Source organism: Lepidochelys kempii, chromosome 21 (assembly GCF_965140265.1).
Source record: "Lepidochelys kempii isolate rLepKem1 chromosome 21, rLepKem1.hap2, whole genome shotgun sequence".
In the NCBI taxonomy this organism is placed as follows: Eukaryota; Metazoa; Chordata; order Testudines; family Cheloniidae; genus Lepidochelys; species Lepidochelys kempii.
The window spans coordinates 11,906,873-11,922,171 of NC_133276.1; the positions used below are offsets into that span (position 1 = coordinate 11,906,873).

At 48.6% G+C, this 15,299-nt stretch overlaps 1 protein-coding gene across 3 annotated transcripts in view; it reads right to left on the bottom strand.

Moving 5' to 3' along the window:
- Window positions 1-8,449, bottom strand: part of SRPK1 (SRSF protein kinase 1) — a 45,539-nt gene extending 37,090 nt beyond the window's left edge. For 2 of the 3 annotated variants that reach the window (XM_073319885.1, XM_073319886.1), the window contains exons 1-2: window positions 8,081-8,449; window positions 5,928-5,988 (exon numbers count right to left, since the gene is read on the bottom strand). In XM_073319885.1, the coding sequence (XP_073175986.1) occupies window positions 5,928-5,988; window positions 8,081-8,414 (395 nt within the window). In that variant the 5' untranslated portion in view covers window positions 8,415-8,449. Of the gene's footprint in view, window positions 1-5,927; window positions 5,989-8,080 lie in introns of those variants that run through there. The other variant, XM_073319887.1, reaches the window with a different exon arrangement.
- Window positions 8,450-15,299: the final 6,850 nt, after the last annotated feature.

Here is a 15,299-nt window from a genome sequence, read left to right on the forward strand (position 1 = left end):
TCTATTCAAGCCTAAGTTAATTGTATCCAGTTTGCAAATTAATTCCAGTTCAGCAGTCTCTCATTGGAGTCTGTTTTTGAAGCTTTTTTGTTGAAGAATTGCAACTTTTAGGTCTGTAATCGAGTGACCAGAGAGATTGAAGTGTTCTCCGACTGGTTTTTGAATGTTATAATTCTTGACGTCTGATTTGTGTCCATTTATTCTTTTACGTAGAGACTGTCCAGTTTGACCAATGTACATGGCAGAGGGGCATTGCTGGCACATGATGGCATATATCACATTGGTGGATGTGCAGGCCACCGAGCCTCTAATAGTGTGGCTGATGTGATTAGGCCCCATGATGGTGTCCCCTGAATAGATATGTGGACACAATTGGCAACAGGCTTTGTTGCAAGGATAGGTTCTTGGGTTAGTGGTTCTGGTGTGGAACAAATAGTTCTTTCTACAACTGCTTTGAATTTGAGTGAATTTTTTAGTCTCATTTTTAATCTCGAGTTTTAAGTTCAGCAGCATCACACAACAGATCTTTCCTCACAACAGATGGAAGAGAACAGTTCCATCTTCTGAATGTTTGCGATATAAACTGCACTGAATATCAAAAGTTCCCAGAAACAGACCATCAGAGACCTCGTATATCTAGTTCTATTATAATTTACAGGAAGTACACTTAATGCTCAAAGATGACACACAGCATCACAATTACAGGTGTAATCTACACTTCAGTGAATATGCAAGCCCAGAAATTTTCAGTTAAAATTGGCTCCCTGTTAAATTGACTTTACAACTGATGCATTTTTGACAGCTACAAAGTGACAACAGTTAACATCTGTGGGCTGATATCACCTTGACACCCACCAATTCTAATTCTAAGTACTAGAACTCCTACAACAAAAGCAGGATGTAGTCCAATATAAACAATATGATACAAGTCTCATCAAATTAACCTTGTAACATGATCAAAGAATGCTATTGCCTTAGACATGTTCTTACTATATCTCACTGCTGTTATAGCTAACTAAGGATACTCAAGATTAGCAGAGCTGAAATTAGATTTTCCCATTGTATTTTGATTCACTGGAATTCATGTCACACACATATATGCTGATTTTGCAGCATCTCCACTTGCTCTGTTTCACATGACCCAGCAGACTAGTGACAAAACTATTTCTTGCTGAAGCACAGAGTTTTTGCAAGTTTCAATGCACTAAAGAATCACAAGCACTAAGCTTAGCAGGGGTAATGTCACAACCTGAATGCCCTTGCTCCAAACAAAAGTGTTGGCATTCAAATGCATTTTAATTACCAAGTGTTCTATTGATTATGGAAGAATACATATAGAATTTTACTGCAAATATATTGCGAAGTTCTCTCAATCTCAACTCCATCATTACCAAGGATTTAATAAAAAAAGACACTTTGTAAAACTGCTGTTGTACAGATGGTGCCTTGCAACAATGTAGGATAAACAAGGAGGGAAAACATTGAGGGCCAGATTCTACTAATCAATTTCAGTGTGATTTCTCCTGGAGTAACAAACTCAATGAAAATAAGGGGAGTGGGGAAGGGAGGTGGCAGGCAGAATTTGACGGGGTGACAGGATTCACTGGAAAAAAAACCACTAAAAAATTAACAGTCAAACAAATGCCGGAACTTCCTATAGTAAGCAGTGATGGAATTGACTGACTAAAGACATTATATACGGTCAAACATTCAGGACACCCTCAGATACTTTAATGACTTTCCTGTTTGGTCACCAGTTACTAAAAGACACTTCTGTGTATTTGATTCCTTACTTCACTCTGTATCTGTTCCTTCACCCTAAAGTATATAGTATAATGGTTAATATATCTAGCAGCCTTCTCAATTAAAAACCTTTCAACTGATAGCATCAGAAATTTACCATCTATGTTCACAGTTCATTTCAGTTTATAATGAAGGGCTAGTAACTTGACTTTTTACATGTAAAGAGCTCTCCCTACCCATTCTTTATATACACAGTAGTTCAAAAAGTTAAAAAGCAAGCCCTGGGAAAAGGTAGTAAAAAGATTCAAATTATTTTCAAAGCAAGAAGTGGCCACCTTCTGGACAATCATAATCTAAATGGCTCTAATAAGTTACCACCTGCTCCACCCTAACTGCGTACAACACTACCACGGGATTGCACCCTCCCACTCCTTTGCCCCTCTTAAACACATAGGAAATACCATAAAGTGGAAATAGTATTTGTTGGGTAACTTGAAGCAACAGGTAAAAGTTAAAGAGCGGATATTGTGAAATCTGTAACATGACTTGTTGCAGAGTAAAAGCCGTGTTAGTCTGTATTCGCAAAAAGAAAAGGAGTACTTGTGGCACCTTAGAGACTAACAAATAAATTGGTTAGTCTCTAAGGTTAGTCTAAGGTGCCACAAGTACTCCTTTTCTTTTTATGACTTGTTGCAAAATACGTCATTAATTTTTCCGTTAAGTATAATCTCTGTTCCACCACTTGAGACATATCTCAACAAAGTATTTGCTATTTCACTAACAGTTTATACCTAGTATATTTTAGAGAATGATTTGCACTAAAAATTGGCAAAACATGAGTGACAAACTAATTCATTAACCATGTCAGCCACTCTCTAGCTAGGGACCGAGTCCAACATGCATGCTGATCAACTGTAGTAGGGAAAATGCTTTTAGAATTAAAGCTGCTTAGCCAGATGTTCAAAAGGTTGCTAATCAGACAAGAGCCACCATCCTCCCAGAGTAAGAACAGGAATACACACACCACCAAGTTACAGTATTTTATGATTAATCCCAATTTGTTCTTCCACTGCAACCAGCAGCTGTGTCTCCTCAGAAGTAAAAATATTTTTCTTCAATTGCCCTTTCGTCTCTCCTCCTTATTAAAGATCTGACCCTACTGGATAGAAAGCCAAGAACCAATTTAAGTAACGGCCACTATATTTACACAAGGCAGGCTGGTTAAAATGGACACTGAACTGTTTTACTGTAACATTTAACCTCAGAACAGTGAGATCCTTTACTGCAGCAAGCCTCAGTTCTTGAGGGGATTAACAAGTTATCTACAAACTGGCAGCCATAAAGACGATATTCTAATCACCCCTCAAAGGCAATTTTTCCTTTCCACATATCCTCATTCTCCTATCTCACAAGGTGTAGTAGGTAACAAGTTACATCCATCAGGTTCACTCACACAGGAGCATCATTTGGAGAAAATCTTCGATTATTACTTCACGCCAACTTATTGCAAACGTCCCACAGATATTACCTGGTGTCTAGACCTGCTCTAGAATACAAGCATGCAATTAGTTCACAATGTCTCTGCCTTAACACTACACTTTCTACCTTCCTAGCAACAATATATTTTCTACCACTTCTGTGTTCCCTTCATCCCGCAAGCGGGACAGGTCCAAGCAGAAAATCCTTTTCTGTGTGATGTCATGCCAAATAAAATACAGGCAGGGAGGGGAAAAACGCTTTAGAGGGCCTCGTACGATACTATCGCCACTTTGGATATTCTATTTAAATCACTACGTCAGTTAAGAATGCCGAACTTTATACCACAGATCTGAAGACCATGCCTTGGCATGCAACTAAATTCAGTAAAGATATACAATGTATGTGCAGAGGACAACATTTTAGAATTCAGCTTGCAGGAGGCCTGGGTATTATTGATGACTATCACTGACTCACTATGTGACTTTTTTAAAAGCAATATGTTGTATTTAATTTTTCACTTGGGTTCTCACAGCACTTCATAAAAAGTAGGTATTATTGTTACCACTTGCCCACTGTCTGATCAAGGCAGAGTCAGGACTAGAAATTGGGTTTAATGACTCAACCCCGAGAGCTCCTCCTCTTCTTGGTCTATAAGATACGGATACAAGTTACTCACCTTTGTAAAGTGCTTTGAAATCCTTCTATGAAAGATGTTAAACAGCTACAAAGTATTATAACAGAAGAAGTTCCGCTGGCACAAAAGCATGAGTTACTGAAAAGCCCACCTCCTCCAAGAGAGAAAAAAAGTATATTTTTATTAGTGGGCTAAAAATCAAGTGGCTGACCTCCAGTACTCAGTTTCAAAACAAATTCAGGACTAAGCAGCTTCCTGATGGAGGCTTTCTGCATTTAAACCTTAAATTTCAATTTGCTAGTATACTGGTATGTATTTTATCCTTAAACCTTCACAACCTGTTAATGTACAATTTGCAGATCTGATTAAATGCTTGTAGAATTGAAGTCAATGCTTGAAAGAAAGAAAATAGTACTGCCGATAATGAAAGATGGTAACCCATGCAGCTCCCTGATTTTTTTTAACTCCCACACAGAAATACTATGTATGTCTAACATACCCTGCCTCAGCACAGGGGGCTAGACTTGACCTCTTGATGTCCCTTCCAGCCCTACATTTCTATGATATAATGTTTGCTTTGTAGACCTGGACTCCAGACGGTTTAGTAATCCTTTTAAACAAGCGAGCTGCTGTCTGCTCCATTTCTGACAACCAGATCCAAAAAAATTCATCTAAAGATACCTCAAATGAGCTCTGTCCAGTTGAAGAGATGTGGTCACGCCTTGAAATAAGTTTATGAAAGATCACAGAAAGGAAGTTTATAAATGTGTACAAGTAAAAAGTTAGTACTTTGGTGGGCAGATTTTTCCAGTGAGTTAGATAATTGTTTTGCTTAATTTCTTTTCTCTATGAAATCTTGAAACCGAAGGAAGGAAGGAAAGCGAGATACAGAATCAAGAGCTCCGCAAACCAACTCCGCAGTATAATGAAAGTGATATAGTTATTTTGTAGACACACAGTGATCACAATCTTTGTAGATACAATATACAAACCTCTATGGAGGCCACATTTAATTCTGTAATAACTCAGATATCCATCTTTTAGACAGAACATAAAGTAAGAACTTATGATTGATGGGAAATAGCTCAAGATCAGAGATGTCAATCCCTTTTCTCTACCTTCCGCAAAAAAGCATTACTTTGATTCCCTCCCCCAATTTATTTGATATTAAAACTGTAGGATTAGTATTTTCAGTACCACCAATACATCCCCCCCCCACCCCGGAAGGCGGTTAATTGTCTTGTACTTGGAATAATAATAGTTTAGAAGAGTTATAGTTTCTAAGTTAGATATTCTTTAATACAACATGATTGAATGAATTCACCTTACAGAAGCTGTTCTCAAAAATATATATGTAACAATTATAGGAACTTCTTCCATATTTTAAAGTTAGTTGAATTCCTAGAGCTACTTAAAATTTAGCCTCTTGTATAAACAAACAGGATTTGTAGCTCCCACTCCCCAGAATCCACAGTGAGTATATGAAATATATTTTGAACACTTTAAAAAGTGTTATGGAGCTACTATGGATTTCTGCAGTGTAATAGATGTTTCTTTTAATCTCGCTTACTAAAAGGAAGACTTTGGACAAAACCATCCGCCTCTAAGAGGTTAGTAAATTTAGTGAAAAGCATTATTAAACTCATCTGCAAATCAATCAGGATACTCATTTGCATATGTCATCCTATAGGCTGATAGTTAAACTGAGATGCTTTTCTAGCCTAAATGATCAAGAGTCAATGGACCCCTCTAAGGCTCATAGATATGGTCCAGTTCTTACATTAACAGAGAATGGGGTGCACAGGGGACTTTTAGGTAACAACACTGTGGGGAACCTCAGACTTTACCCTCCAGGGATGCCCTATAGACCCAAAGAGGGAGGAAATTCCTTGCCCTCAGAGCCAAAAGGAGATCCCTTCAGTTGCTCACATGGAGCCACCAGACCTTACACCTTACTCCTTCCCACCTAAGCGCAGGAAACCAGGGGCTGTGTGTATACAAGAGAAGCACAAGTCCGACACCCCACACTGGACACCAGTTTCCAGCTGGCTGGCAGTGGGGTTCGACTTACTTTTTCTGGGCCTTGTCCTTCTTAGCTTTGGTCCGTTTCTTCCGGGCCTGAAGTGCCAGAACTTGGGGAGAGAAATGCAGACTGATGAGATGGGGTCGGGTGGAAGAGGTGGGAGGTGCATGCTAGAGGAAAACAGAGGTTTGAAGGGGCAGGGAGCATGAAGTGGGGAGAAAGCAGAGATAAAGGAGAGAGCACAGGGCATAAGGCAGACAGACAGGAGGAGTCAGAGAGCATGTACGGGGGGCGGAGCAGCGGCGCCAAGGCAGAAAGACAGACAGGAGGGGCCATGCCCCTGTGGGGGGTAAGGTAGATAGGAGACAGGGAGGCAAGCCAGACAGACTGGGGGGAAGCAGGGAGCATGCCCATGGGGGCAGGCCCACGGGGGGAGGGGGGGGGGGACGACAAGGCAGATGGACGGGAGGGGGACAAAGCAGACGGGGGGGGGAACGGGACAAAGTAGACGGAAGGGGGGCAGGAGGCGCGCCCGACGGGGGCAGGGGGTGCGCCCCAGGGTGGGGGGACGGGACAAAGTAGACGGACGGGGGGGCAGACGGGGGCAAGGCAGGCAGAGGGGGGGCGGGCAAGGGGTGCGCCCAGGTGGGCGGCAAGGCAGGCAGACAGGGGGGCGCAAGGGCAGGGGGCGCGCCCGGGGGGGGGGGCGGCAAGGCAGGCAGATGGGGGGGGTGCGGGGGGTGCGGCAAGGCAGGCAAACAAAGGGGGCGGGCGGGGGGCGTGCCGGGGGGGGCGAGGCAGGCAGACGGGGGGGCGCGCGGGCAGGGGGTCGCCGGGGGGGGGCGAGGCAGGCAGACGGGGGGGGGCGAGGCAGGCAGACGGGGGGGGGGGGGCGCGCCCCGGGGGGGGGCGAGGCAGGCAGACGGGGGGGGGGGGCGCGGGCAGGGGGTCGCCCGGGGGGGGGCGAGGCAGGCAGACGGGGGGGCGCGCGGGCAGGGGGCGCGCCCGGGGGGGGGCGAGGCAGGCAGACGGGGGGCGCGCGCGGGCAGGGGGCGCGCCCGGGGGGGACAGGGCAGGCAGACAGGGGGGGCGCGCGGGCAGACGGGGGCATGGCAGACAGACGGGGGGCGCGCGCGGGCAGGGGGCGCGCCCCGGGGGGGGGCAGGGCAGGCAGACGGGGGGGCGCGCGCGGGCAGGGGGTCGCCCGGGGGGGGGCGAGGCAGGCAGACGGGGGGGGCGCGCGGGCAGGGGGCGCGCGGGCAGGGGGCGCGCCGGGGGGGGCAGGGCAGGCAGACGGGGGGGCGCGCGGGCAGGGGGTCGCCCGGGGGGGGGCAGGGCAGGCAGACGGGGGGGCGCGCGGGCAGGGGGCGCGCCCGGGGGGGGGCGAGGCAGGCAGACGGGGGGCGCGCGCGGGCAGGGGGCGCGCCCCGGGGGGGGGCGAGGCAGGCAGACGGGGGGGCGCGCGCGGGCAGGGGGTCGCCCGGGGGGGGGCGAGGCAGGCAGACGGGGGGGGCGCGCGGGCAGGGGGCGCGCGGGCAGGGGGCGCGCCGGGGGGGGCAGGGCAGGCAGACGGGGGGGCGCGCGGGCAGGGGGTCGCCCGGGGGGGGGCAGGGCAGGCAGACGGGGGGGCGCGCGGGCAGGGGGCGCGCCATGGGGGGGCGAGGCAGGCAGACGGGGGGGGCGCGCGGGCAGGGGGCGCGCGGGCAGGGGGCGCGCCGGGGGGGGCAGGGCAGGCAGACGGGGGGGCGCGCGGGCAGGGGGTCGCCCGGGGGGGGGCAGGGCAGGCAGACGGGGGGGCGCGCGGGCAGGGGGCGCGCCATGGGGGGGCGAGGCAGGCAGACGGGGGGCGCGCGCGGGCAGTGGGCGCGCCGGGGGGGACAGGGCAGGCAGACAGGGGGGGCGCGCGGGCAGGGGGCGCGCCGGGGGGGCAGGGCAGGCAGACGGGGGGGCGCGCGGGCAGGGGGCGCGCCCGGGGGGAGGCGAGGCAGACAGACGGGGGCGCGCGCGGGCAGGGGGTCGCCCGGGGGGGGGCAGGGCAGGCAGACGGGGGGCGGGCAAGGGGCGCACCCGGGGGGGGGGGGCAGGGGACGGCCGGGCGGCGCTGCCTGCGAGGGACGAAGGGGCCGACGCGCGGCCGCGGGTGCACGTGTCGGGGACCGGCGGCCCGCCAGGCCCGGCCCGGGAGAAGGCGCCGCGCTCACCTTTCCGCTCCATGGCGGCCAGAGCCGGTAGCCCCCACTGCCCTCCGCGCGTGCGCTCTAAATCATTCGCCTGCTTCTGCGCCTGCGCCGAGCTGGGCCGCGCCGGGAGGGGCATGCGCACTTTCGGTATCTTCGCGCGCCTCTGCACGCGCCACCAGATGTCCTCGTCGCCCTCGCTGGTGCCGCTCGAGCTCGAGGCCGAGCTCGTGAAGAAGGCCGCGCCCCCTGGCTCTTCCGAACGCGTCCGGCAACGCCCCCTCCGACGGAGGGGGAGGAGCGGGGGCCCCAGGGTAGGCTCCACCCCCGAGCCCAGCCCCGCCTCCAACGGGTCCATGGTCCCGAGTGCATGCGCAACCCCCGGAGGGCGGGGACGGATCCGACGGACTGAAGGGGCGGAGGGCGGGGCGCTGCCGGCACCACCAAGCACGCGCCGGCCTGTGAGCGAAGCGCTGAGTGTGACGCAAAGCCGGCGTTGCCCCGCCCCCTCCCCGGCCCGCACAGGGGGCCCTGCGCACCGCACACAATGGGGTCAGGGATAGCTCAGTGGTTGGCGCATTAGCCTGCTAAACGCAGGGTTGTGAGTTCAATCCTTGAGGGGGCCATTTAGGGATCTGGGGCAAAAATTGGGGATTGGTCCTGCTTTGAGCAGGGGGTTGGGCTAGATGACCTCCTGAGGTCCCTTCCAACCCTGGTAGTCTATGATTCACTGCAGTGCCCCCTGCTCTGCCATAAGTGACACACGCTGCCTGACACCCTACTGCACACCGTCCATCCCACAAGAAGCAAAACACACGGTGCCACCTCACACAGGGCAATACCCGCCACACCCAGGCTGTACACTACAATGCACACAAGTCATGATACACATTACACATGCAGGACAAGGCACGCATCGCACTATAGAACACAAAACACACATTGGTTGATCCCTTAGGCATTACCACAATAACCATGAAGAGGTGAATCCCACGACAATGCAACCACGTAATATATGAAATACACAGAAGGCACCTTACAGTATGTCATTAATCATACACAAGTCAGTGAATTATAACTTTGAAGATGTGGTTTTTATTGATACGGTTTCTGTTGATCAAATGTTTGCTTGCTTTTATGTCCATTTTTATTTCCATTTCAAGCACATTTGTGATTACGTCCTGTGCCAACATTAAAGGGACAGGGCTAGTCTACACTACAAAGGGGTTGCTGGTATAACGCCCTAATGGAGATGCAACTTAAAAGTTCTTTCGCTGGTGTAGCTAAACCACCTCCCACAACGACAGAAGGTATGCTGTTAAGTCTACACTGGAAGTTTTGCTGGCACAGCTATGTCAGAGTGAGAAGTGTGATTTTTTTTTTCACGCTCCTGCAATAATTGTGGCCCTAACAATTTGTAACATAGCCCTGGCTACCGTCAACTTGAAATCTCGCACATTCTTTTTAAGGCTTGGTCTACATTTGTACGTTTTGCTGATCTAGCTACGTCAATTAGGAGTATGAAAAAGTCATAACCCAGTCAATATAGTTAGGCCGGCAAAGGTCCTAGTGAAAACTGCAAAAAAGTCTTTTTGCTGGTATAACTTATTTCATTTAGGAAATTGGTATAAGTAAAAGAGGGTTTGCTGATATCTACCTACTGGTATAGTTATGCCGACAAACCCTTGTTAGTGTAGATAAGGACTAAGTTAAAAGTAGTTTTGGGACTTAGACCTTTCTCCTGATTAATCTTACCAGTTTTTATGGATTTATCACTACATCTTCCTATTTTTAAAAATGTCCCCCCCTTACTTCAATTAACCACATGCAGCAGATTGTCTACACCAGAGAAAACACTGAAATTGCCTATAAACCAATTGCTATCAAATGTACAAATGTAAGTAAACTAAAAAAATTTTTTTTACTTATGCTCAGTTATAATAATCTTATATTTTGCTTATGGCTGTTGTAGGTAAAGAAGTGTTCAGACAGAATTATGATTTTTAATTTGACAGTATCCCTTTAAATTAAAAAAAAAACCAGAATGCATAGAGGTCAATATGACTAAAATGGAGTCTTATGATTTCTGGATTGCCAGTTATAGCAGCCAGGTGAGTTGTTGGCCATCTCCTACCAAATGAACTTAATGTAAATCCTTGTATTCTAGTACATAATCAATGTCCTGGTCAGAGTATCTAGTATTTGCCCTCTTAAGGAATTCACAATCTCTTCCTCACTTTTATAAATAAAGTTTATATCAAGGTGATTTATATATAATCTGCATCCCTGAACAGATATGGGCACCTATTGGTACAGTTGGTAAATATTAAGAAATGGTAAACTTTGTCTCCAGGGTATTTAATCAGCCACAGAGTAAGCAATTTTAATTTAAATGTTGGGAGTTTTAATATATTCAGTGTTGTTGCAGCTGTGTCGGTCCCAGGCTATTACAAAGTTTAAAGGTGGGTGAGGTAATATCTTTTATTGGGCCAATTTCTGTTGGTGAAAGAGACAAACTTTCAAGCGTACACACAGCTCTTCTTCAGATCTGGATAACATACTCAGAGCATCACAGCTAGTTATAAGGTGGAACAGATTGTTTAGCGTAAGTAGTTATCACATAATTTAAGGGACCATTCACGGTGAAGTGGCCCATTAACACCCTTTCAGTCATAAGGGTTAGTAGGTTGTAGATTGTTTTAATAAGCCATAAATCCAGTGTCTCTATTCAGTCTATCATTTTTAGTGTCTAGCAAAGTTATGAATTTAAGCTCCCAGGCTCGTCTTTTGAAAGTGTCGTGCAGGTTTCCTTTGAGGATGAGGACTGATAAGTCAGAAATGGAGTCATCACTTTGTGCAAGTGTTCACCCACAGGTGATATGATGTTTTGTCTTTTATTATTTTCCTGTGTGAATTCATTCGAGAGCAAAGTGATTGTCTGGTTTCACCTACATAGTTGTTCTTGAGACATTTAGCGCACTGGATGAGGTACACAAGTTGTGATAGGCATGTATAGGACACATGGATCTTGAAAGGTGTGTTGTAGAGGGGTGTTGGACACTGTACCAGTGGGGTTATGTCTGCATCTGTTGTTCTTCAGCCATATAGGGCTGGCAGAGGGGGTTTAAAACATTGGGTTGGTAAAATCTGTATATGAGCAACGTGTATTTTCTTTTTATTTCTAGGCAACAGAGTTTTAAAAACAACCCAAACCTGGAAGCCATTGTAGGAGTAGAGAATTACATTAGATTATAAACATTTCCAAGGTAAGGCAAGTTTAGAGGCCAAGGTATGTCCATACGTAACTTTAAGACAACAAAAAGAAAACGAGTACTTTTGGCACCTTAGAGACTAACAAATTTATTTGAGCATAAGCTTTCATGAGCTACAGCTAAAGCTTATGCTCAAATAAATTTGTTAGTCTCTAAGGTGCCACAAGTCCTCCTTTTCTTTTTGCGGATAGACTACCACGGCTGCTACTCTGAAATTTAAGACAACAGTTAAAGTATTTTTCACTGTTTAAAGTTGTTGTTTTGTTGCTGCTTATTACAAGCTCCTGGGATCCCAAATCTATTTCCTTACAAAAATGTAGCTTCCCATCTATTAAATAAATGTATGTACTGGTCTCTCTAATCTCTATAGCATACTGTACATCTGATGGCACACTGAGGCCCTGTTCCTGCAATGGGGTCTGCTGTTCCTGCATTTGTAACCAGTGACTGGCACGCTTGGTGGAAAGAAGATGTGTGTTCACACACAACTTGATCAATATTCTGTTAGTAACCATCGTAGCCACCTTTCTATCACGTTTCTAGCAGCTTGGGCGAAGATGTGGTTTTCTTCCTGCCACCAGTTTGGCACAGAGTTTTTTAAACAGTGTAGATGGCCCTCTAGCTATGCCTGTGTGTAACTGGTTTGACTGGTCCTCCTCCCTCCCAGCTCCCTGTGCAGTATGACATACTAGAGTGCATTGGTCCATGAATTTCTGCTGCCAGTCTGCGTGCATGTCCCCTTCACGCTGTGGGGCCTCTGGATTGCCTTTTCTCTTGTCTCGTCATTTATTCAGTTTATTCTGTCTGGTGGCATTTGACACCCTCTTTGCATTGGACTAAGTTACTACATTGTACAAAGCAATGGAAATTCAGGACCTGAATCTCCTATTTAGGTGCCATGGGATAGCTGCCCAGACCTCCCCAGCACATAATGATACAAATAGTTAAACAGCACGCTAGCACTCACATGGTGATGTGTGAAAAAAGTTGCGGTGTCAATAAAACACAACCATGTTTGTTGTAACCGGGTCAGAAGAGACTGTCACAACCTGTTTACAAGCATAGGATTGTGTAGACAGACCTTTGGACCCTGACTTCCATTAGCCTGCCTTTTAAGTGGTACAGTCAATGGTGAGCTGGAACCGGTTGTTAAATTTAGAAGCCCCTTTTAGAACCGGTTGTTCCGCGAGGGAGAACCGGTTCTAAAAGGGCTTCTAAATTTAACAACTGGCCAAAAGTGGCGCCTTAGGTGCCAACTCCGTGGGTGCTCCAGGGCTGGAGCACCCACGGGGAAAATTTGGTGGGTGCAGAGCACCCACCAGCAACTCCCCACCCCGCCCCGCACCTGGCCCCAGCTCACCTCCACTCCGCCTCTGAACGCACCGCCCTGCTCTGCTTCTCCGCCCCCCCCCCCCGGCTTCCCGCGAATCAGCTGTTCATGCGAGAAGCCGGGGAGGGCTGAGAAGCAGGCAGCGGCTTCGCGCTCAGGCCCAGGGAGGTGGAGGTGGAGTGGAGGTGAGCTGGGGTGAGGGGAGGGCGCGAGGAGGGCCACCCGCGCCGCAGCAGGTAACCTGGGGGTGGGGGGCGCGCAGGGGAATCGCTCCCCACCCCAGCTCACCTCCGCCACCCTGGGCCTGAGCACGAAGCCGCCGCCTGCTTCTCAGCCCCCCCCCCCCCCGGCTTCCTGTGCGAACAGCTGATTCCCGGGAAACCAGAGGGTGGGGGGGGCAGAGAAGCGGAGCGGGGCGGTGCGTTCAGGGGAGGAGGCGGAGCAGAGGTGAGCTGGGGCTGGGCGCGGGGCGGGGAGCTGCCGGTGGGGGCTCCAGCCCCAGAGCCCCCATGCAGTTGGTGCTTAAGGCACCACTTTTGATGTGATCAGTGGGGGGAGCGGCCACTCCCCCTGCTCCCCTCCAGCTACGCTCCCCGCCCCTAGGAGCCAGAGGGACCTGCCGGATGCTTCCTGGGAGCTGCCCCAGGTAAGCACCGCCAGGACTCCCCACCTCGCCCCCTGGCAGGTCCCTCTGGCTCGTAGGGGTAGGGTGGGCACCCATTATGGTGGTGTCAAGGAACACGGGGGGTTGGATGGGGCAGGAGTCCCGGGGGGCGGGGCACGAGTCCTGGGAGGCGGGGCATGAGTCCTGGGGGGCAGGGGCAGGCCACGACCCCCTCGTGGGGTAAGGAGGGAACCGGTTGTTAAGATTTTGGCAGCTCATCACTGGGTATAGGTGGAGTCTTTTGGTGCAAGGTACATGCTTTCTCACACCACAAAACTCTACCAGGTGATCTGTGCCTTGGTTAAACACAGGAACCTTGTGCACAGTTTTGGGATTAGTGTTAAGGCATTGCAATGACTAGACAAGAAAAAGACCAGGAAATAAGAAAGTGCCTGGTCTCCCACTAACTGAAAAGTACATGCCTTGCACAATTAATACACACATATTTTAGAACTGTTTTAAAACCATGTTGATGTTTGAAGTTAGGACATCAGTGCACCAGTTGTGGAGTGGAAAGGGCACAGTCATATCTTTGCTGCTGGTATTATTTATTCTTTGCAAGGGCCAAGAGTACTCCTCTGAAATTTGCAATGGGAAGGTTCTTTGCATTGCAAAGGGCTAGTAGCACCACTCATCTTAAGTCAAGGGTGCCACAGTACAGCCCATAGATTCTGAAAATTAAGGCCTTGATTGTTGTAAGTCGGCATTGCTCTGTTTTGATTGGAGCTGCCACTCAGGAAGGGACTTGGCTTGAAGCCACTGCACAGAAACACCACAAGGGAAGCCTGTGTACTATGAGAGTTACTCAACACTCTTAGGTTTCAGAGTAGCAACCGTGTTAGTCTGTATCCGCAAAAAGAAAAGGAGGACTTGTGGCACCTTAGAGACTAACCAATTTATTTGAGCATAAGCTTTCATGAGCTACAGCTCACTTCATCAGATGCACTGTTAGAAAGACAGGAAGAACTGAAAGTTCCATTCACAAGTGTCAGAGCTGTGAGACTGAAAGCTTTGTCCACTGTAAGAATGCACACATATATTGTTTTAAAAAACCTTTTACCATTTCACCTTACACAGATACAATACCATGTCCTTCCTCCAGAAACTCCCTGGAAGCAGTAAGAATTTAAATTTAAAAGGTCTGGAGGATTTACTAATGCAGGTGACATTACAAATAATTAAATATTAACATTTCTATGCACCCACATATAGTTAAAAGTTAACCGCCAGGAACAGCCCAGCCGTGGAAGAGTCCTATATAGTCTCCCTGCTACATGGACCATGCACACAGCAGAAGCTGGAGATGCTCTCCCAGAGTGAAATTCATGCTGGAGCACAGGACCAGTACAGTAGTTTAAATCTAATTTATGCTCTCACAAACGGGCTTAAATGGTACATGGACCTTGTGCTGATGAATTTCACCCTCAGTCCTCACTCTCGGTACTGAGGCCAGGGAAGAATTCCCTCAATGTACATACGGTAGGATGGGATGGGATGTGCATCCCTGATATAGCAAGACTGCTCCTGTTCCAAATAAAACCCCAGCATGCACCATTATGGTGATGTCACAGTTTCACCAGTCTATTGAGTATGAGGCTGGTACTCAGATAACACAATTGAGAAGTTTGTTTTTTTCCACTTGCCACCTATATCTTATTCTAAAGCAGCCATTTTCTCAGCTCTTAATAACGAAACTGAACTAAATGTCTCCATTTGTTGCTGTCTCAGTGAATGTCTACCAAAAAGAGAAGCAAATAACATAATTCACTGGTAGGAGGTTATAGCAGGACTGGAAAAAAAGTCACAGTATTGAGTTTTTACTGAATACACTAGGCAACTTTAGCAAAGTATCAGTGATTAAATGCTTTCTTCTAGAGCAGTGTTTCTCAGTGACCAAGTCCATGGACCAGCACCGGTCCCTGAGATCTCCTTGACACAGTCTAGGAAGGCAGCAAGCCCTGGTATCAAAAAGGTTGA